This window comes from Neopsephotus bourkii, unplaced genomic scaffold (genome assembly GCF_033783945.1).
Source record: "Neopsephotus bourkii isolate Nb327-2 ecotype Australia unplaced genomic scaffold, CSIRO-AGI_Nbou_v1 NB_887, whole genome shotgun sequence".
NCBI lineage: Eukaryota > Metazoa > Chordata > Aves > Psittaciformes > Psittacidae > Neopsephotus > Neopsephotus bourkii.
The window spans coordinates 29,100-50,898 of NW_026901381.1; the positions used below are offsets into that span (position 1 = coordinate 29,100).

At 52.2% G+C, this 21,799-nt stretch overlaps 1 protein-coding gene across 1 annotated transcript; it reads right to left on the minus strand.

Annotated features, from left to right (window-relative positions):
• Positions 1-4,252: 4,252 nt before the first annotated feature.
• On the minus strand, positions 4,253-21,265 carry RAB7A (RAB7A, member RAS oncogene family). The gene is made up of 6 exons (XM_061357129.1): positions 21,118-21,265; positions 8,095-8,155; positions 6,945-7,071; positions 5,975-6,193; positions 5,339-5,467; positions 4,253-5,199 (listed from the first exon to the last, which is right to left on the minus strand). The coding sequence occupies exons 2-6, from the start codon at positions 8,145-8,147 to the stop codon at positions 5,104-5,106; spliced, it is 624 nt and encodes a 207-aa protein (XP_061213113.1). The 5' UTR covers positions 8,148-8,155; positions 21,118-21,265; the 3' UTR covers positions 4,253-5,103.
• Positions 21,266-21,799: the final 534 nt, after the last annotated feature.

Below are 21,799 nucleotides of genomic sequence, written 5' to 3' on the forward strand. Positions count from 1 at the left end.
GAGGATACAGAGAGCTGTCAACACAGCTATCTTCCTATATGTAGACCCCTATATATTTATATAAATACATGTAGACAGACAGCTGCTCACTCACGCAGTTATACAGGTCTTGCTATATACACACATGTATAGATACAAGTATATACTTAGATATTGAGGGTGGGCAGAGGTAACAGTCTCTTCCCCCTTTGCCTCAGTCCATGTATGTATATATACCAAGAGAGCTGTTCAGAGAGCTGGTCTCACACACAAGACCTCCTATATATATATATATGTATGTGTGTATATATATATAAAGTGTACTATATACATATATGCACACACACATACAGATACAGTCATATAAACTTCAAGGGTCCTGTTCCCCCCCCCCCTTTAACCCCTGTCTATGTGCATATACATACACTGATGTTCACACACACACTCTCATCCCTCCCCTGTCTAATCTCTGGGGTTCATAAACATATGCTCACATTACATAAGCTTATGTGTACCCATGTGTACTCACACAGTGCTCTGTCTTGTTACAGCTATGTCTCTATAGATGCTTCTGTATATACACAGACACTTCACACAAGTAATCCTCTTTATATATACTTGCATAGTTAAAGTGCTGATCAAACACAGACACAGAGCACATGTGAGCTGTTCACACACACACAGCATTCTTTCACCACATATATATATATCTATGCTTAGAAAGGGACCTTCACACAAGTTCTGAGGGAGAGATGCATGTATGCATATACAGAGAGAGAAAGCTGTTCTCACACACACACATACTTATGCACATATGGAGGGGAGAGGGACCCATTCACTCACCTCTCTCTGCATATATACTTATGCATATGTACATACACACATATATATACATATACATGCACCAAGAGAGCACATAGTTGACACAGACTTTCTGTATATTAATATGTATAACTTCTGTATATTAATATGTATAACTTAATAGATTTATGTATATATATTAATATATACTTTTATATATTATAACATATATAATCATAGATGCTCACACACATGGTATCCCCCATCTATATATACTTGAAGACACACACTCTCTGCATGTATATACATAGAGAGTGAGAGCTGTTCCCACACATACTCATGCTCTGCCCACACGTGCATACATACACACGTGAGCATGCACATGCAGTAGTCATACACTTAAACAGGGGAAGTTTAGATTGGATATAAGGAGGAAATTCTTTCCTGTTAGGGTGGTGAGGCACTGGAATGGGTGCCCAGGGAGGTTGTGAATGCTCCATCCCTGGCAGTGTTCAAGGCCAGGTTGGACGAGGCCTTGGGTGAGATGGTTTAGTGTGAGGTGTACCTGCCCATGGCAGGGGGGTTGGAACTGGATGATCTAAAGGTCCTTTCCAACCTTAACTACTCTATGATTCTATTCCCATACACTCTCCTACAGAGACTTTATTTAGTTCTATATGTAACTAACCGTGAGTGTGCATTTTCTGTCATTCTCTGAATGACAAGAACTACAGAGAGAGGGGCAGAACATGCCCCACACACACACCTGCACCCCTAAAAATACACGGGGGGATCCCCTCTCCTCCGCCCCATCTGTAACATCTGGGCTGCATCTGTATGTATGTGTGTATTGATCTCCATTGATGTTCTCTGTGTGTGTAGGGAGAGAGCAGGAGGGAGCCGGTCATCCCTCATCTCCTAATACACACACACACATCCCATCTCCATCTCCACCCCCAGTTCATTGATGTATTTATTGATGCATCTGTTTCTTCTTGCATTTCCTGTCCCCACCTCCCTCCATCCCTCCCTTGCTCAAAGATGAAGATAACTAAACCACACACACACACACATGCACCTGCATGTATACGGCCTGGTGATGTATACACAAAATACAGAGGAATATAGAAATAATATCTTTATATATATATATATCACACACACCTGTATAACTATATTAAAATATATGGGGGTGTTTGTGTGTGTAGACAGAGAGAAAAGCTCACACACGCATCCACCCAAATAGAGGCCTTGAAGTATGATATAATTTCAACTATGAGTGTGTACGATCATCTCTGCCCCTCCATGCATGGGGTGAAAGGTAACATCTATACATACACACACATTCCTATGTGTGTATATCTAGCTATATATCTACATCTATACCTGCATCTTCTCTATACATCTAATCTTACCTGTATCTGTATCTATATCTGTATCTCTATATCTATCTATATCTAATCAATATAAATTCATATTTAAGTGTTTAATAGCTATGTATGAATATATTCACATATTGATATGTACATGGAATCTATGAGGGCAGCCATATCTATGTGTGAGCTCATTTTGTCTCCTCCTCTGAATATACCTGTATATGAAGAAATAAACACTGTCTGGTACCTGTGTGTGTGCATGGGTGAGCCTGCAACACGCGTGCAGGCTCATGACCAGAAACCTGTGGCTAACGCCCCACGTGCTCCCTGAGCCCTGGGATCCGGGTCTATGTAAGGGTGCTGCGGCATCACACACACTCCATGGTCCTGCTGGTGCCCTGGGCTGCAGGAGGGTTGGTTGTGCTGTGGGTCCAGCGCAGGCTGCAGTGCAGGATATGTCCGGCCCCAAAACCCACCTGGGTTCCATGGCTGAAGCCTGCTCCTGGCTTTCCCACCTCCACATCTCCGTGCTGCTTCCCATGCGCCAGGTTTTGATGCTACCCCCAGCCCTGCAGCACAGACATGGTTGTGATTCCACAGCTTCCACATGTGCCCCAGCATCTCACACAAGAGAGCTGCATCCCAACCAGCTCCAAGGCCTCAGCTGCTGCCTGGCCACAGCCTCGTGTGGTTGCACCAGCTTTACCCACAGGCAGGGGCCAGACCCCACCACTTGGCCCATTCAGGGCACTGGTTGTAGCTGTTGCGCTTGCTGTGGGCTGAGGAACTGGTCCCTGCCCTCCCAGCAGCAGCTCCATCCTCACATTTCTCCCCTTTGCCTGGTCAGGACATGGGCAAGGAGCAGAACCAGCCCAGCAGCTGCTGCAGGCTGGAGAGCTCAGGGCCAGGCCTCCATTGCACTGTGCCCCATGGCACATCACCCCTGCACATACACACCACTGCACAGAGGTGAGCACTGAAGTAAAAGCCATGAGGGGCCAGTGATACTGGGAGTGTTTTTAAGCACCCTGCAAGGACCAAGAGCCAGGGCAGCTTATCCAGCCAAAGCAGGAGGTAAACATCACAGTTATTCCCCCCTCAGCTCAGGATGCTCCACAGTGGAGCTGTAGCTACAGCAAATGCTTTAGATGGAGAAGGGCAGAAGGTCTGAGCCTTTCAAGCTGATGCAGAGGAACAGAATGGCACCAGCATGCATTGCCATGGCAGAGCAGTGATTTGAAACTGATGGGAGCAGCGAAAGCCCAGTCAAGTGAGAGAAGTGTGATGGGACAAAGCCATAAAATAGAACATAGAGCACAAAGACTGTGAGCAGGTTCTTGAAATAACTGGCCTCATTTCTGTTTTCCATCTTCCTGCAGGCACACGAGCAGTGAGCTCAGCCTGAGTGCAAACAGAGGGGCATGCCCAGCATCTAGAAACTAAAGGCTTAACCCTGACTTGGCTGGACCAAGGAAAGGTCCTTACCTGGGTCTAGGATAGGCAGGGCCTTGCTTCTTCCTTAACTGCTGAGCCAGGAAGGGCCCAGCATGCTCCTCAACCCTCCAAGAGGAGGGGAGCAAGAACTGCATCTGGAAGCCACAGACTATAGCAAGGAGGAAGCACAAACATCCTTCCATTAGCAGGCACTGGGATGCTGAAATGGTGGCAAGACAGAGGAAAGAGGCATGTTAGTGGAGGAAAAAAAGCGAGTCAGAAACAGGAGTAACCAAGAAGGTTTGTTCTTGTTAAGTTTATTGGCATCATGTTTGTCTCTTTACACAAGAGCTCAGCCTACGTACTAGAATGTAGACCTCTGGAAAACAGGTAGAAGGGCTCCATTTAAGCAAGCTACAAACGCAAGAACAAATACCAGGAAGAAAGGAAGAGGAAAGGGACTAGATTGCCAGGTTTTCCCATACCAAAAATCCAGATTAGCAGTCAGTAAGAAGAAAGGGAAGATTCAGTGTCCAGGTCATTCATCAAGAAACAGCTACCACAGCACCCAGACCCCCCCCCGGGACACCTCAGCTCCAGCCCCTTCCCACACTCGCTTCAGGATGTTAGGAGTTAAGCAGTCGGGGAGTGAACAAATGAGGTCGTTTCATAGCTGTATTTAATTTGAAACCCAATAATCCAGTGTGCACATCACCGTTGTTCCGCAAATCTGACCATTTGGATACAAGGAAGCCAGACTGATTTTCCAGGAGATGAAGCCCTCCCGGCCTCAGGCCAAGGAGGCTTCCCCTAGCTCAGCTCAGCTGTACAGAACACTGCCTCTCTGGACCGTGCGTCACCACCACGCTGCAGTTCCCAAGTGTCCTCCTCACTTCCTACCCAATCTGTGTTTCAGTACTTGACCATGTAAATCCAGGAATTTTACACTAATTTATACATTTTTAATTGGTTGCATATATTAACATGTACTATAAGATTTCTCCTAAAGAAGCATTACATAATACATGGATACTGTAAAAAGATCTGATTAGTTAAAAGTAACAAGCATTAACAGAGATACATACAAAACTCAACCTAGTTGGACTGAGTGCTGAGCTTGCGATGAACTACAGGTAACCAGCCTTTCCAGCTGCAGCCTTCACAGGGGAAAACACCAGACACTTAAAAATGTATGAACTTGTTACACAGATTACCTGTAAACAGTTTCTCTCCCTTGGACACCTGGAATTCAATTCAGTTCCAAACATACATAAGAGTTTCCATTTTAAACTAAGAGAAAGGTCTGTTACCATGAAGTGTGATGGGATGTGGGGGGGGTGAGCTCTGGGGTGCAGGGCTCACAGATGCTCATGGGAGATGGGGGGGGGGGGTTGGCAGCTGGAGATGGAGATACCTTTAATTTCGTTTTAAACACAGGAGAGGGGCTGTGTGTTTGAAGGCCTAAGTGTGATATTCGTTTGTGAAGGACTGTGCTCAACCCCTGCCTCTCCCCTCAGCAGCTGCAGCTCTCCGCGGAAGCCTTCACTCGGTCGTTCTTGTCTAGTTTGATGGGTTCGGGGAATTCGTTGTAAAGCTCCACTTCGGTTTCCTAATGGGAAAGAAGGGAGGAGTCAGTGCCACGGCTCTGCAGGCAGCTCCTGGCATGCATGGAGCTGGGAAAGCTGCTGGAAAGCAGCAGAGCTCAGTGGGCAGGACCAGCACAGGGCACCCACCAGCCCACTCCGTACCTGTTTAAGTGCGTTTCGTGCAATGGTCTGGAAAGCCTGTTCCACATTGATGGCCTCCTTGGCACTGGTTTCAAAGTAGGGGATGTTGTTTTTACTGTAGCACCAGGCTTGTGCCCGTTTTGTGGTGACCTGGGTGGACAGAGAGCAGCATCACCACCTTCAGCTCTGCAGGAAAGGGGGTTTATTCCCAGGGCAAGGCCAGAGCCCCTTCATACCCAACCTGAGCTAAGGCAGCAGTTCTGGCCTCATCAGAACTACAGCCTTGAGACAGAGCACAGGAAACTGCTGCCCATCACCAGACACATTCAGCCCCATGATAAAGGAGCACCACACCTGAGGAAGACCACAGGGCACAGACTGCTCCAGTATGCCCAGAGCATGGACTTGCTCCCATAGGGGTTTCTCAGCCCTTCTGGAGGAGGAGAATGAACTCCTGGCCCTTGCCTCTATCCAGGAAGCTGCTGCAATCCTTCCAGCAGCAGGCAGGAGCGTGCTGTGCACAAGGATTGACCTCTCCAGGCAGCAGCAACTTCCCTGGTGCCACAGAGCAGCTGAGCCACACTCAGCTAACCCCCAGAGCCAGGTCTCCTGCTTCAGCACCCTCCTCCTCAGAGGCCCCTCAGCCCCAGCACTCACTTGTCTGTTTTCTAGGTCAATCTTGTTTCCCAGCACAACAAAAGGAAAGTTCTCAGGATCTCTCGGGCTGGCCTGGATGAGGAACTCGTCCCTCCAGCTGTCGAGGGTTTTGAAGGTGTTGGGGGCCGTGACATCGAACACCAGCACACAACAGTCTGCTCCCCTGTAGAAGGCAACTCCCAGAGACTGAAATCGCTCTTGGCCTGCTGTATCCCAGATCTGGAGGGAAAGACAGGGCAGATAAACCAGCTCCGCTCCGATGTAGTCAGTGCACAGTTAGAGCAGTCACTGCTAACCTCCCCACCAGGCACCTACAGCCCCCAGCCAGCCAGAGACAAGCTCCTGGAGGCACTAAGAACCAAGAGCCAGAAGCACCCTTCTAAAGATAGGTGTTTAACACCCTTTTTGTGCCCAGCCTCAGCAAGGTGAATAACCTTGCTCGGGGCAAGCAGGACGTAGGTATCAGGGTTAGCAGGGGACCTGCCTGCAATGCTGGGGTGCACTTGGGCACCAGCACAGCCCAAACACTCCTGTGGTGGCTGCAACAGGACTTCTGCTGCCTTGCAGTCAGTCTCACCAGAGAGGTGAAAGCTTAGATACTAGAGACTGGCAGGTTGACCACTATATCCATAGGACTCAGAGCAGCATGAGTAGCTGATCTAAGCAGTCCTTTCCCAACTCCTTCCAAAAGGGAAGTGAATTTCTCTAACAAGATCTAGTCTATTGACAGTATCAAATGCTGCTCTTTCAAACTAGGCCTGGCAAAGCTGCTCTCAGCTGAGCCCAAACTGATCTTTGCCTTCCCTTGTTCAGCCCATGCACAGGCCTGTAGAGAAGCCCGAAAGAGTTCAGTGCAAACAAGATCCACACCCTGTACGCTGACCCCTGCATTGCTTGGGGCTGCACTGGGGTAGCACAGTAACCTATGCAGCCAGGCACCCCTGCAGCAGGGAACAGGGTCTCTCCTTACCTGCATTGTCACTAGCCTGTCATCCACCATCACCTCTTTTGTGAGGAAATCTGCACCTATCGTGGCCTTGTACTGGTTACTGAATTTCTTGTTCACATACTGGTTCATAAGTGAGGTCTTTCCCACCCTGTACAGAAAGACAAAAGAGACAATGCAGGCTGCTCCTTCAACAGTGTCTGAATTAACCACCCCAAATGGAACAGCCCTGTGCCCCCTGCCTTCCACCACAGCCTCCTGGCCCTTCAGACAGGGGAAACACACCCACCTCTCTAAGAAAGGGCTTTTACAGCAATAGATGCTGAGGCTACGTGCTGAGTAAGAGCATTAGCTGCCTAAGGACACAAAGGGTTAGCATCTTGAGAAACCTTGTTGCCCATCATAATTCGTGCTCCTTACCAAGGGTCACATCACATCATGATCATGGGAGCAGTTTTGGAGGAAGATGAAGCACCCCAGAGAAACCCACCAGAAACCTGCAGCCTCTGCAGAAGGAGGAGGTGGAGGAACAGGATCTCAGCTGGGAGCAGCTCAATACACGTCTGCCAGGCAGCCAGAGGTGCAGATCCCCCACAGAACCAGTGTCCAGGCCCAGCTCCCCCTCTCTGGCTGAGGAACACCCCTGATCAGCAACCTGCTGGGCTCAGGGGTATAAATAAGGCTCACGTCATGGAGTCAGGTTGCAGCCTGCCCAGCCAGTAACCTACAACAGGGAGCAGCCTCCCTGCTCCCAGCACACAGCAAAGCTGCTCGCTCCAAGGGACCAGGTCACACAGGAGCTGAGCAGATGGCTCTGTATAAACTGTGTGTGACAGAGGCAGGGTTTGGAGATTGCTGATAGCAGTTTTGGTTTGCTTTTCCTGTAAGGGAAATGCTCCTTCCAACCCCCCACATGCTCCCTGCAGCAAGGCTATCCTATCTGCTATCCAATTCTGCTGCTGGAGAGGTTTGCCCCTGCCTTTAATATTGTGGCAGGACGTCAAGCTGTTAAACTGCAGGGACACAATCCAGACAGAGGGCAGTGCCGAGGCCTTAAAGCTATAAGGTAACACAGCTACTTGGGGCCGTGCAATCTCTCCCACGGGCAGTGCTGGTCTCTAACAGCACATCCCAGCTCCCCCATCAAGAGCTGGATGCACACTCCTCCACTTACCCAGAGTCCCCAAGGATGATGACTTTCAGTAACACTTTCTTCCTAGAAGTCATCTTTCACACTGGAAAGGAAGAGGAAAGGTCTCATCAGACACCATTAGCACATCACTCCTCCAGGCACACAGCACCAGGTTCGCAGCCTGAGAATCCAATCCCCAGCCAGGAACCAGCAGCTCCTGAAACCACACTCATCCATTCAAGGCTACACTTGGGCACTAACCATGTGTTTGTCCATTTCGTAGGCAAGGCCGTGTCCAGCCAGTAGCAGCAACCAAATACCAACAGGGAGGTGAGACAAGCACTTGTCCTTTGCAGCACCGAGCGTAGCTTGGACCCTATTTCCAGGCTGTTGTGTGGGTTTACCAGCCTAAGCCACCTCCCTTAGCTTTGCTGGAGGTAGAGCAGTAAATAACACACACCAGCTCCCAACACAGGCTAGTTCTTACAGGCTACTAAGTGAGATATAAGCAGAGATGTAAGTAATGCCATAATCAAGCTTTTTTAGTGTCATTCAGTGGTTTCCTAGTAGAAAAAGAGGAAAACCAGGGGCTTCCTCCACCTTGCAGGTTCAGCTGAGAAGCAGCTGTGCTTTGTGAAAGCACTGAGGCCCAAGGACACACTGGTTGAAGTGGTCACACAACCACACAGACCCACCTGAACTACAAGTGCTACCAGGCAGCGAGGCTTTGCTGAGAGCATAAGAAGTGAGCTGCTGCCACCTCAGCTCCAGTGGAGGGCAGCTCAGGACACAGAGGCAAACCTCCCAAGAGTCCATCTATTGCTGTTAGACCATGAGGTGATGCTCACACTGTGCTTCAGTGGGTGTTAACAACACCAGAGAGCCTGCACAGGACAGGCAGGAACACCTCCCTCCCAAGGTTCACTGATCCCCCTGGATCAGGCTGGTCTTGGCCATGGTACAGCCAGCTCAAAGTGGTCACTGCCCCAGTAATCCCCATTTAATCTGCTTCTGCTCTCGCCAAGACCCCCCCCCACACACACACTCCACAGCTCGTCTCCTCTATGGCCATAGGGAGAACAGACCCTGTAAGCTCCTTCAAGCAGATTGCACCTCCTGTGTTTTCAAAGCACGCAGCACAAGTGACACTTGTGACAGCCAAGCCAGAGACTTCTGCAGCACAATCAGCTCAGATGGAGCAGGCAGCAAGAGAGCAAAGCTTTGAAACAGCCTAAAAACATCTGTGTGCACTGAACTCAGGTTCAGGTCCAGTGTGAGAGTTCCCTGCTCTCCTCAGAGCAGAGGAAAACAACTGACCCTGAAGGGACTGTTCCAGAGCTCAGCACATGCTGCTTCTATTTTCTCCATGTGTTTACGGTATCACTTGCCACTGGCTGCTGCAGCTCACCAGTTCCTGGTATTCCAAGCAGCTTTGGACACACTGGCACCAGTTCTCCTGCTCAGGGGGGGATTTGCAGAGCCCTAAATTACAACACTAACTCGCACTGGATGCTTAGCACCAAAGCTCAATACAGCCTCAAGTCCCCCTGTGAAGGGAGGAGGAAGTGCTGTGTCAAGTCTCATTACCCAGGAAGCCACTCAGGTGAGCAGGCACCTGCAGACAGGGAGGAAGCAGAGTCAGAGCTGACACTGCCTCTTGTCATCACTGACCCACCCCATGGGCATGAAGGGCTCTTGGCAGCTCAGCACCAGTGCTCAGCTGAGACACTGAGCTTCCACCCCGGTGATGCAACGGATATGAGCCATGGCACAGGAGGAGCTGTCTCAGCTTGGTGTTTGGTTTGGGCCCAGAGGAACTCCAGTCCTCCAGGGGCCAGCAGTGGACACTGCCCAGGGATCCTCACCACTGCTCTATTAGTCTTGATCAGTGCTGCTTTAGAGCCCAAGGAGCACAGAGCTTTAGCTCGCAGAGCAGGTTTGAATGCCTGGAGGAACAGTGAGTGCACACGAGGAGTTTCTCCAGTCACACCTGTTAAGAAACACTACTGAGCTAAGCTGAGCTGTGCAGGGCTCCCCATGCTAAGAGAAGCTCAGCTTGAGCCGAGATGAAAACTGTGATAGTGCTGAGTCAGTGCACCCAGGACTATTCCTCACTCTGCATGCAGCTTGTCTTGGTTCACACTCCTCCAGAGCAGCATCCTGCAGGAGCCCACAAGCCCTTCAGATGGCAGTGTGCTCACTCAGGGCCACAGCCAGCCCCAGAGCAAACGCTTCCTCCGGCACAGATACCATGGAGAAAAACCTGTTTGTTAAGATGGGATCCAAGCCATCGGTTCTGGTTTACACTGTGTGAAGTCTCCTGGAGCTCAGACACAGCCCACCCTGCTCTGGAGCCAGCAGAACCTTCCCATCAACCAGGACACCAGTCAGCATCATTCCTCCTCCTGGCTTAGCTGGTGCCAAGGGAATGACACAGCTGCCTCTGACACACAAGAGGAGCTCTTCCACTCAATGTTTACTGCCCATCCCTCTAAACCAGCAAGCCATTAACACTAGGCTGACCCTCACAAGATTAAACCTGGGACAGAATGCTCACTCCCACCCTGGAGCAGCAAGGGGGAACCCCTAACACCTGACCCCCAAGTGTTACTAGATTACTGATCCAAAAGCAAGAGCCAAACTGCCCCGTGAAGCTCCATATTGCTACAGCTCCTCAGAAGAACAGGAAATAAAGCCTATGCCAAATCTCATTAGCTTCTCCCTTGTTGTTTCAGAGTGCAGTGCAACTACCCTTTCACTTGCTGTATTAGGTCAGCTGCTTTAACTCAAAGCAGAAATGGACAAGTAAGGATTCCTCAGGGATGTGCATATGTGTCAGGTCACAAAGCAAACATTCTCATATTAATTACATTGGTACAAGCAAAGAAGAGCAGGAGCATGCACCGATGGCCCACCAGGGCTCTGAGATGAGCTATCCTTTAACAGACAGGAACACCCTGGGAAGTTGCTCATGGGCAGTTTTAGTGTGACAGTAGCCAGCCTTGGGGGGGATCTCACCCCATGGAGGCCAACAGCTCCCCAGGCAGCAGCCTGAAACCTGCTGGAGCAGTCCTTTGCAACTGAACAGCTCAAGTCACAATCCTAACCAAGGACCAAAGCGTGTTTATGCAGGCGCTTGAGGAACTGGGGACACTTGACCAGGACTTCCCTGCTCCTACATCTACCAGATGCCACCTACACCCTCTGCTGGAAATCAGCTGAGCACCAAAGCAAGGCTGCACCTCTCACCTTGTGTGCTTTGCAGGGTATTTAGAGCAGGCTGACAGGGCACAGAGCAGTAGGGAAGCAAGCCCCAGGCAGAGCTGAACTCCCTGTGGCACACAGGACACCCCGCTCTGCTCCCCTGGCCCAGCGGGCAGCACAAGGGTAAGGAGGCGTTGCATGAGAAGGCACATTTGGGTGTGGAGCACTGCAGGTCTGCACTGGGTGCTGTGGATAAACAGAGCATTCACTCACTACAAGACCCCTTAGCAACAACCCCCAGTCATGAGAAAGCTGACAAGGGCAGAGCAGTACCTCACTGGGGACAGCCTGAGCAAAGAATCACGCTTGAACACGGGGAGAACTTTCTGTCCCAAAACGCAGCTCTGTGTGTTTCCCACATCTGCTCACTGTTCTCTGGCATGGGGGAGGCTGCAAAACACTCAGGCTCTGTGCTACACCAAAGCACTATTTTTATCCTCCCCCCCTCCAATGGTTCTGCATTTCTTCAAGGAAACTGAAGCTGGAAGAATGATTCAGGCCCAGCTCAGTCCAATTAAACCAGTTCCTTCCCCAAAGCAGCAAGTTCCCCCGCACGTTTGGCACCTCAGGGGGGTGTGTGCTCAGACCTGCAGGCACTCAAGTGAGAGGCCACTGGACACTTACCCTATTACAGGATGACCAGATGGGCACATCTCACTTGCCCTATGGTCACACTGATTCAGCAAGCCGAGGAAGGGCAGAGGCTGTGATCACCATGAGCTGATTCCCATTTGCACTGCCCAAGTGCCCAGCACCCTGTGTTGAAGTTTCAACCTCCAACTGCAGCAGGAGCTCAAGGTGGAGCTGGACATCCCCCACTTGCATCCTCCTGAGTGACACAAAAGGCCACAGAGCAGAGCCCTGTCCTTTCAGGTGGGAAAGAGGTGAGCAGCAGCGAGAGGACCATCAGCAGGGCTGGTGCTTTCCCATGAACATGGCTTCAGAGGGGCCAGGCTGCCTTTAAAGAAGCAGCTAGAAATAAACCTGCCTTTGATTCTTTTTGACTCCTTACCAAACCGGAGAGCTCTACAAGCTGAACAAGCACACAGCATCCTCACACCGACTGCTCCAGACACACACACACAGTTTCAGCAGCAGGCTGCCCTGCACTGACAGGGCTGCACCAGCAGGACAATGCCTTCCTCTGCTCCCATGGCAGCTCAGCTTTCCCAGCTGGCTGGAGGATCCCAGCTAGGGAAGCCTCACACTCACTGGGGATATGTACTGGCTTTGGGCCTAGCAAGCAATCAGGAGCATCCTGCCATTTGAACTGACAACTCACAAGAACTGCTGTCAGTGGTCTGTGTTTTAAGGCAATGGGCTCCTCCAGCCCCTACAGCCAGAGGAGGATGAGAGGTGCTTCTAGGGCCCCACTGAAGCACCACAGGGCAGAGTCAAAGCAAAACCCATACCAGAAGCAGCTGGCAAGACCCTCTGTGACAGCTCATCAGAAGGGTGCGCTGAAGCTGCTGCTCTAGCAGTACCATCTCAAACTGCTTTCCACCTCCTTCCTCCCCACACACTTAACGTTGCTGTTCTAACCAACATATTCCCTCCTGCTGGTGCCCAGCCAAGAGCCCGAGCAGGGCTCATCCTTCCCTCCTCAGGAGGAGCAGCGAGCTCCTGCTGCTGCCTGCAGCTTCAGCAGCACTCGGTGCCTTCCCCAGCCAGCCCCATGAGGCAGGAACCACCTCAGCTCTGAGCTGATTTGTGATACCCTATGTAAAATGTGCTACTGCAAGCTGTCAGGTGTAGGTACATCCAGTGCCTCCCACCCCACAGCTTTAAGCCAAAAGCTTTACCTTCTTGGAGAACAGCCTAGAGCTGTAGATGCTCACTTGCACACTGACATGGCTCAGATCAAAATAGAAGATTAAAGCATGTTTCAGTATCCCAAAGGAATCTGCTTTTTAGACTACAGCTGTCTGCAGTAGGTTTCCACCTCCTTGCGAAGGTGGAGTTGCAGCCTCCAGTGCCAGAGGGGCTGCTCTAGGACCAAATGAAGCCCAGGAATCAGTCAGCAGCTCAGCCACATGCTGCCAGTTCAGTTCAGTGGCTGCTTCAAGCGTGTGCATCAGACCCATGCTGGTGTGACACGGTGCCAGCAGCCAGCTGACGTGGTTGGTGAGGACACCAGGCCCACCACACACACTCTGCTGGATCCTGCTCCTGGGTAACGTGCTCTTGAGACAGTGCAGTGCTAAAAGGAGAATGATGAGGCAGCATGAAGGAAACTCAGCTGGAAAGCAAAAGCTCTGGAACAGTTGTGAGCAGAACAGTTTCTCAGTGTGACCAAGGAAGCTGCAGAGCCACTGCTGGGGGAGATGCTCCTGCTGGCAACGAGGTTTTAGTTTACCTCGAACACACCATCAATCACCAGCTGGAGGCTTCTAGGATGCATCCCTGCTGTGGGCAAGGGCTCAAAGAGAAGATACAACAATAGCCAGTGTGCCAAAGGGCCCAGGTGACACAGGGAAGGCAGAGGCAATGGCGCTGGCAGGAGCCACGGCTGCAGTGGAATCACAGGACACGCATGTGAGCAGGGGTCCCCCTGCCCGAGCTCCCAGCTCAACTCTGTCAGGGCTCCCAGGGCTGAGATTTGGAGTGCTGCATTCCTCAGAGGCACCGACACAAAGGATTAGGCAGGCTTAGAGCCCAGGTTCCCCAAGCAAGCTCTCCAGTGCCAGCCTCACTGATGCACAGCCCTGCTGCACCTCCCAGCATTCCTCCAGCTCAGAGCTGCCTGAACTGCAGCTCTACCCTAGGGAAGGTTGAACTGTGCAGGGCCAGGCCCCACCCGACATCCAGGAAGGTGTAAAGCTCAGAACCTGATCTCTGCCGGTTCAGATAACACAGCAGCCACCTGCTCTTGAGGAGATACTATGCTGATCTGACATGGTTTGAAAGCGGGAGCAAAACAAGCACAGAAATACATCTGCTCTCAGTACCAAGGCAGATGCACCTCTGCATGGTCAGTCAGACCACCAGTATGCTTAGAGCAGTGGGAAAGGTCTGGAGGTCATTTGTTGCTGGCTACAAGAACACTGCTTTGCCCTGACTGCTGCTTGGCCCAAGAACGCAGCAGCACGTGTAGGCTCTCCAGGTGACAAACACCCTGAGACAAAGGGAGGGGAGTGCAGGAAGTGTCCCTTGTGATGCTGGATCACCATCCCGGATGGATCACTTGGCTCCTCACCATCATCTCCACAGCAGGTACTTGGAGACTACAGCTGGGTGCAGGACAGGAGTGCAGGAAGGCCCTCAGAGCTGATGGCAGGATTCCCAGACAAAGCCAAGGCTGCTGAAGGGGAAGCCTTCAGGTTGTAGGAAGGCAGCTCTGTGGGAAAGCCATACCCAGAAGCCTCACAGAAAACTGGATGTTTCCAGTCATGGAGCTTTAGTCCACCAGTCCCTCCAGCAGCTGAAGCCCCCGATACCACAGGGTACCTTTCTCTCAGGAATGGGCAGACACACACAGAGCCCTAATAGGCTGACAGCTACCCTCCTCTTGGAGGTTCACGCTGTCATTCAAGGCTCAGTCCTGCGGTGCCCCTGCCTCCCAGGAGGAAGCAGTTCCTCTGTATATCCCTGCAGGATCTCAGGTGGTTCCCAGCTGATTCTCCCCAAGGATGAAGCTGCTACAAGCACAGGCATGCCTGCTTTAACACCCCTCCCCCTTGATCAGAGCAAGCTCAACTTCCCCTATTCTGCCCTGGGGGAGACAATCTCAGGATGTGGGAGGAGAGCTGAGCACACTGCTGGCTGCTGGGAGACTCCAGGCAACAAGCCATGTGTCTTGACTAAGGGCCTTGCCTACGCAACGCACTTCAGCTCTACCAGGATAGCTTCTATGTTGCCATGCCTCTGATACCCGATTAATAACACTGATTTTAATAGTTAGTGTCTGTATAGGATGTGCAAAGAGGGGAACAGCAAAACACTTGTGGAAGTAATCGGGGAAATAGCAAATTACTTCCAAAGGGGGGGAATTCATACTGAATTGAACAAATATTTGTGTATAGAGACAGTCATGGACAAGCCTACAAGGACTCTCAAGATGAGGAAGGCTGCAACAAGAGGACCAGATGTCTTCTCTCAAGTCAATATGGGCCTTCCTCCTGTTGATAAGGCCTGAGAAATAGGTGAAGAGCTGGAAAAGCAACAGCTGGAGGAGCCTCTCAGGTTCAAATCAGCCCAAACAAGAACATTTGTTAAGTGGTGAGACCAAACACACATCCCTATGTCCTTAACTAATGATTGCTATAGGAGGGGGATTTCTTCCCCAAACAATCATTACAACCCAGAGACCCCTCCTCACATTCACAGCACCTGTACTGCAGCCTTTTCTGCCCAAATGACCATATGCCATTAGGAACAGGAATTGGGTGGGCATTTTGTGTCATGGTGATGGATATGTATAGAACAAAGGTGCATCTCCTCAACTCAAGCAAGACATACCTTACACTAACTGAACATGCTCAGTGCCCATACAGCCTGGGTTACACAGTCATGGACCAGCCTCCTGGCACCCAGGCACCACCCAGCAGTTGAGCAGCCCAATGTGACCACCAGCCCAGCCCTCAGGTCAGGCCACTCCACTGAATGCCACTGCCCATCCCTGCCTACAAACCAAGCACAGTGCCAGGAGCAGATGGGTTTCAATCTTTGCATCCAGAATTGAAGGCTGACCAACTCCAAACATCACAAGCTAGCCAGGCCCCAAAGAAACAGGAAAGTTGTCACATCTTTACCACATCTGACTGTGTTTTTCAAGTACTTAGAGATTAATTTCTAGTTTTGCCTACAGCTTCTCAAGGTTTCACACATTCCTGTCATGCTTTCAGTTTCAGAAGCACAGATAGGAGTCGTTAGATAACCTCTGCAGTGGTAAGCAAAGCACAGCTCTTACACCTTGTCACTGGTAAGCAAACCTTGTTTATCTGCTCCTGGCTGCTGCCTTCCCAGAGGCTGGGAAGGAAACAAGGGACTGAAGGGAGACTTTGACCACGGTTCAGGCCTTCAAGTCAAGCAATGGCCCCCAGGAGCCCTGCCAGACCCTGTACCTCACACCCGAGATCCAAATGAGAGAGCATTTCATCTCCCTCAACACCAGGAGCTTGATAGAAGAGGTAGAACAAATACTGATGGGAGATCTGCCACCAGACAAGCAGACATGGAGAAGTAGTACAAGACTAACACTGATGGCAAACACCTTATTCCTGTACATCCCTTCCAGGAGGTCCTGTTCTCAGGAATGAGTCTTTAGAATGGAGGCTTCCTCTAGGGACAGGCTGCAATCTAAGAACTAATCCTTGCTCTGCAAACACAACTCCTGATCCCACACACTCAATGCCTCTTACTATGCTAATGCAGTTTGCAGAGCAGGAAGGACGAGTATTTCAGTCCCAGGATGGGAACGTAACAGGTAGCTTGCCATGACAGCTGAGTCAGTGTCTAACAAGGAATTCCTAGTGGGGATACTCAGTTTCAGACTCATGCTTCATGCCCTCACACCTCTTGCACAGATCCTGAATCAGTACTTTACCATCTCAGCTGTTCCAATGAAGCTCCACAGGACAGGACTAAGTGAGCTTCAGAGAGTGGTAAACTGCATCTTCTTGTTGAGGGGGGAAGGAATCAGGCCTGGGCATGCCTCAGTTACAACCAGCTCGCTGCTCATGCTCCAGGTACTGTACTGGGATGGACTTCAGACACCATGATCCATGTCCGGGAGCTGAGAGGAAGAGCAGGTTACAGAGCCCACTCTAGGGAGGCAAGCACCAAGCAGGTTACTCTCAAGGGGATGCTGCTTCCCAGCTGGAGAGACATCAAGGGTTCAGATAACCTGGCAGCCCCAGCAGCTCCAGGGAGCCTGGGAGGCAGCTTCTGCTGCCTGCCTCTGCTTTGCTCCACCACTCCACCAGCCTAGCCTGTCTGCCAAGTGGCCAGCGTGCAGTCATAGAGGACAGACTCCAGAGAAATGCTGTTTTCTTAACTGACAATATAAAGACCTGCTGGATTTAAGAATTTCTGCGTGACGCTCATGCAAGTACAGTTAGATACAGTTAGGTACAGTTAGTCACCTTGTGTTGGCATTTAAGTAGTTAGAGAGAGGCAAAAGCAAATCACTCAAGTGCCTTTCAACCATACAAAATCCCAACCTGTGCCACAAGCCCCCACTTCAGAGGGGTGTGCTGCACTTGAGGTGGGAGGGAAGCCTCGCTGCCCTGGGAAACAGCCTCGGGAGCAGGTGCCAAGGCCGTTGGGGAGCAGTAGTAAATCAACACTCTCAGCGGCCTTGAGGAGCTCGCTTCCCCATCACTGACCGGGAGGCAGCGGCGGGGCTGACACGGCGGCTGCCGGCACGGAGGAGGAGCAGGCTCAGGCTCAGGCTCGGAGCAGCAACAATGACATCACCCACCCGGGCGCATCTCCCAGCGCGGTGGAGGCCGCTGCAGCGCTGCACGGGAGCGGGGAGCATGGAGGGAGCCAGGGATCCCTCCCCGGTGCTGCTCCCGTGTGCAGCCCTGACCTTGGGCTCGGCCGGGAGCTCCAGCCAAGGGGCACTCAAAGGGAAACGCTCTTCAGTAGAGCCCTGAGCTGCGGAACTGGTGTGTGACCACTGCCCACTGCACTCAGCACCCACACCATCGCCTCCGGATTGACACTGCAGAAAGTGACCCTTCTGCCCACACAACCCACTGCACACACACGTGAAGCACGGCCGAGGGCAGGCTGTTACACACCAGCTCCAAGGGATCATTTTGGGAAGCTGAAGGGGAAAGCAACTGAGCTCCAACTCATTGGGCAATTAACCCGCAATTATCAAAGCAGCGCTGTGCAAGGATGGAGCACTCCAGCTTCTGGAGGGTGCAGGGCTGCTGTCAGACAACAGCTACAAGGTGGTAATGCTCAGGCTGAGCATTTAGGGACTGTGTTATCCGGACTCCCTCCCATCAAGGCAGCAAGCTTTAAATCACTACAGTTCTGCAGAGGTACCTTTGTCCCTCAGGCTCTAGTAACAAAGACTTAAGAGCAGCTCAGGTCACAGCTGAGGGAAGCCCAGCAGCCATTAGGGAGCACTAGCAGGGTGCAAGCCGAAGGGTCTGTACTCACCAAATGCTTATTTTATTTCTGATACTGAAGAAACTGCTATATTAGAGCAGCAGAGACAGCCACCAGCACATATCTGTGTGCCCACACATCCACCACTTCTAGAGAACACAAACGTCCAAGCACCCTATTCCAGAGCCCATGCTCCCAACCCAGGGCTCGCCAGACACCATCTCACAGTGCAGCATTTAAAACACATCCTAATCAAGCCCAAGCCATTTTGTTTACAGCCAAATGTTAGATTCCGCATAAAGTAGTCTCATTTTCAGAGAGAAGTCAGCCCAAAATCCCAAACATGTTGGAGACAAAGTTATTTTTAGTGTAGCACAGATGGTTTGATTGTAATTGTCATGTTTCCTCAAGGACAAGCTTTGCCAGAGATTTGCTCCGACAGGTAACTCGCATGACCTTCCAACAGGAGAGCCTTACAACTGGGCCTTTAAGAGCATGCTGCAGAAACTGAAGCTGGAGCTGCTCTGCTCTGGAGCCAGCCTGAGAGAGCTGGGCTGGGGCAGCCTGGAGAAGAGAAGGCTCCTGAAGGGGAGACCTTAGAGCAGCTCCACTGCCTAAAGGGGCTGCAGGAAACCTGGAGAGGGGCTTGGGACAAGGGCCTGTAGGGACAGGACAAGGGGAATGGCTTGAACCTGCCCGAGGGGAGACTGAGCTGAGCTCTTAGGCAGAAGCTCTTCCCTGTGAGGGTGCTGAGGCGCTGGCACAGGGTGCCCAGAGAAGCTGTGGCTGCCCCATCCCTGGCAGTGTTCAAGGCCAGGTTGGGCACAGGGACTTGGAGCAAGCTGCTCCAGTGGAAGGGGTTGGAACTGGAGAAGCTTTAATATCCCTTCAACACAAACCGTTTGTAATTAGTAAGGTACTTGAGGCCATGGACCACTGTGTGACACCACAAGGAAGAAGAAAGTTTAATGCAGCTGCTGCCTTACATCCTACCAGTTATACTTCTCACTGTATGTTGAGAGCAAGAAGCCACTATTGGATTCAAAAGTTTCCCATTCTGAGGGGTTAGATTAACCCCACATTATGGCTTTTCGACACCAGGAGTGGAGTATTAACATTAACAACACCAAAAAAAGGGGAAAAAAAGGCAGCAGTGGAAGGAGCAGCATTAGAGCTGCTTTGGATTGTGAGGGCTCAGGCCAGGCATGGTGGGTCTACTCATTAGTCCATGGAGGGCAAGTCATGTGTTGGGTCAGCTGTTGGGAGTCACAAGGGGAAGGGGGGGAAGACACAAACACACTCGTTCTTCCTGACTAAGTGCACCGAGGAGGCCCCACTTATTTAACAAGGAATATTCAAATGGCTCCACCCACTTGAACCTCAACCACAGCTACTGAGAGCAGGGAACAGGGATTCCAGCAGCCCGGCTCCACCGGGAGCACACAGGGCTGGTACCACCGCAGCCTTCACTCCCAGCAGCCCAACACAGGTCCATAACCATGGACCACCCTCCTAAAGGAGAGCTCCCCACTTCCCCCCCGGGACACACACTGTGCAAGGCACTGGCCACCGGTAAGCGTTCGAAGCTCGAAAGCTTCCATACTGGCACTTGTCAAACAAAGAACAGCTTGCCTGCAATTGGAGGCCTTCCTTCTGCCATGTGTTCTCAGTTTACACATAAACCCCTCTTACGGCCGTTATCACAACAGCTCTGCGTATCGGCTGGTGAGCTTGGTTTTCAGGGAGATAATACAGAGAATTCCAGCCCCGAGTGAAAGGGTTTTGGGGGTGTCAGGTAATACAAACTCATTTGGAGACTGAGGTTACCTCTCTGTAGATTAAGGCATCCTTTTTAGAGCTGTTTTACTACTAAAATAACCCCTCTATTTACAGAGAAAACACTGCAGTTGCCTTCAATGCAGCAATTATGTATTTCCATATTTATTAGTCTATATATACCTGCAGACTAATAACATATCTATCATTTAATTTCCCTCATTATACACTCACAACCCAAAGCACTTCCAACATCCACTCCAACACTTCTCAGACCTGACTCAGGCTTTACACACGCCGAGAGCGACTTTCGCAATAACTGCCAGGCTCCCCAGCGCCTGTTTTGTCACATTCATCGCTCCCAGCGCCGCCGGCTCATCTTACCGGCACCCACCGACACACACCCCCCCAGCAACACCTCATCACCCAGCCCGCCGCTCGGGCCACCTGCGGGCACTGGCTGGCCCGAAGCCCCTTCACCCGCCGGAGGAGGCCGCAGCAGCCCCGCACGTCGCAGCCAACGCGTTCTCCCCACTGGAGACACCGCTCCGGCCGATCTAAGCCAAAGACGAAGTTTCCATAAAGGCCTCAAAAGACGCGCACCTCAGGAAGGGCCGCGGGCCCCGAGGCGCTGCGCGGAGAAGCCTTTCCTATGAGACCCCCGCGGCATTGTGCCGGGGGGAGCTCCGGGCCGGGCCAGGCTCGGCTGCCGACACGGACACAGGGAAGCGCCGCCGTGTCCCGGCGAGCAGGCCGCAGCTGCACGCAGCCGGAGCAAGGAACCAGCTCCACGCCGCACCCCCGCCCCCCTCGCGGAGGGTCCCAACGGCCGCCGCCCGCACCCCCCCCCACAAGGCCGCAGGGAGGGGCCCGAGAGGCGCTCGGCGCTCGAGCCGCCAACACCCCCCACCCCAGGTCTCCCGTTGTCACCCCAAGACCCCGACACCCCGCAGGCCTCACCCGGTGCGTGTGCCGCGGCGCCCGCGCAGACCCGCTGCCCGCTCGCCTCCGTCCGCTTTAATGGGCCCCGCCGCCGCCTCCCCGCTTTCACTTCCGCCTCCCCCCGACAACTTCCGATCACGGGGCCCGCCCGCTGCCCGGAACGTCAGCACGCCGCACGGCAGGCAGCGGAGGAGGTGGAGGGTCATGTGATCGCCGGTTTGGCGCCGCCATCTTGTATGGCTGAGGCCGCACCCGGTGCTGGCACCGGGGGCTCCTGCGGGGCTGCCCGCACAGCGCAGGGGGCGGGCTAGGAGGGACCGGCCTCCCCCGCGGCCTCTCGGAGTGCCTGCCCTGCGGCTGCCCCTCGGGAGGAACGTGCCCATCCCATGGGCTTAGAGGTGGTTGCGGAGCCTGGAGACCTTTGAGCAGCTCCAGTGCCTGAAGGGGCCGATACACGTTTCATGTACCCGTTGAAAGAGGGGAGACTGAGCTGAGCTCTTAGGCAGAAGCTCTTCCCTGTGAGGGTGCTGAGGCGCTGGCACAGGGTGCCCAGAGAAGCTGTGGCTGCCCCATCCCTGGCAGTGCTCAAGGCCAGGTTGGACACAGGGGCTTGGAGCAAGCTGCTCCAGTGGAAGGGGTCCCTGCCCGTGGCAGGAGGAGCTTTACGGTGCCCTCAAACCAGTGTGGGATGCTATGACAT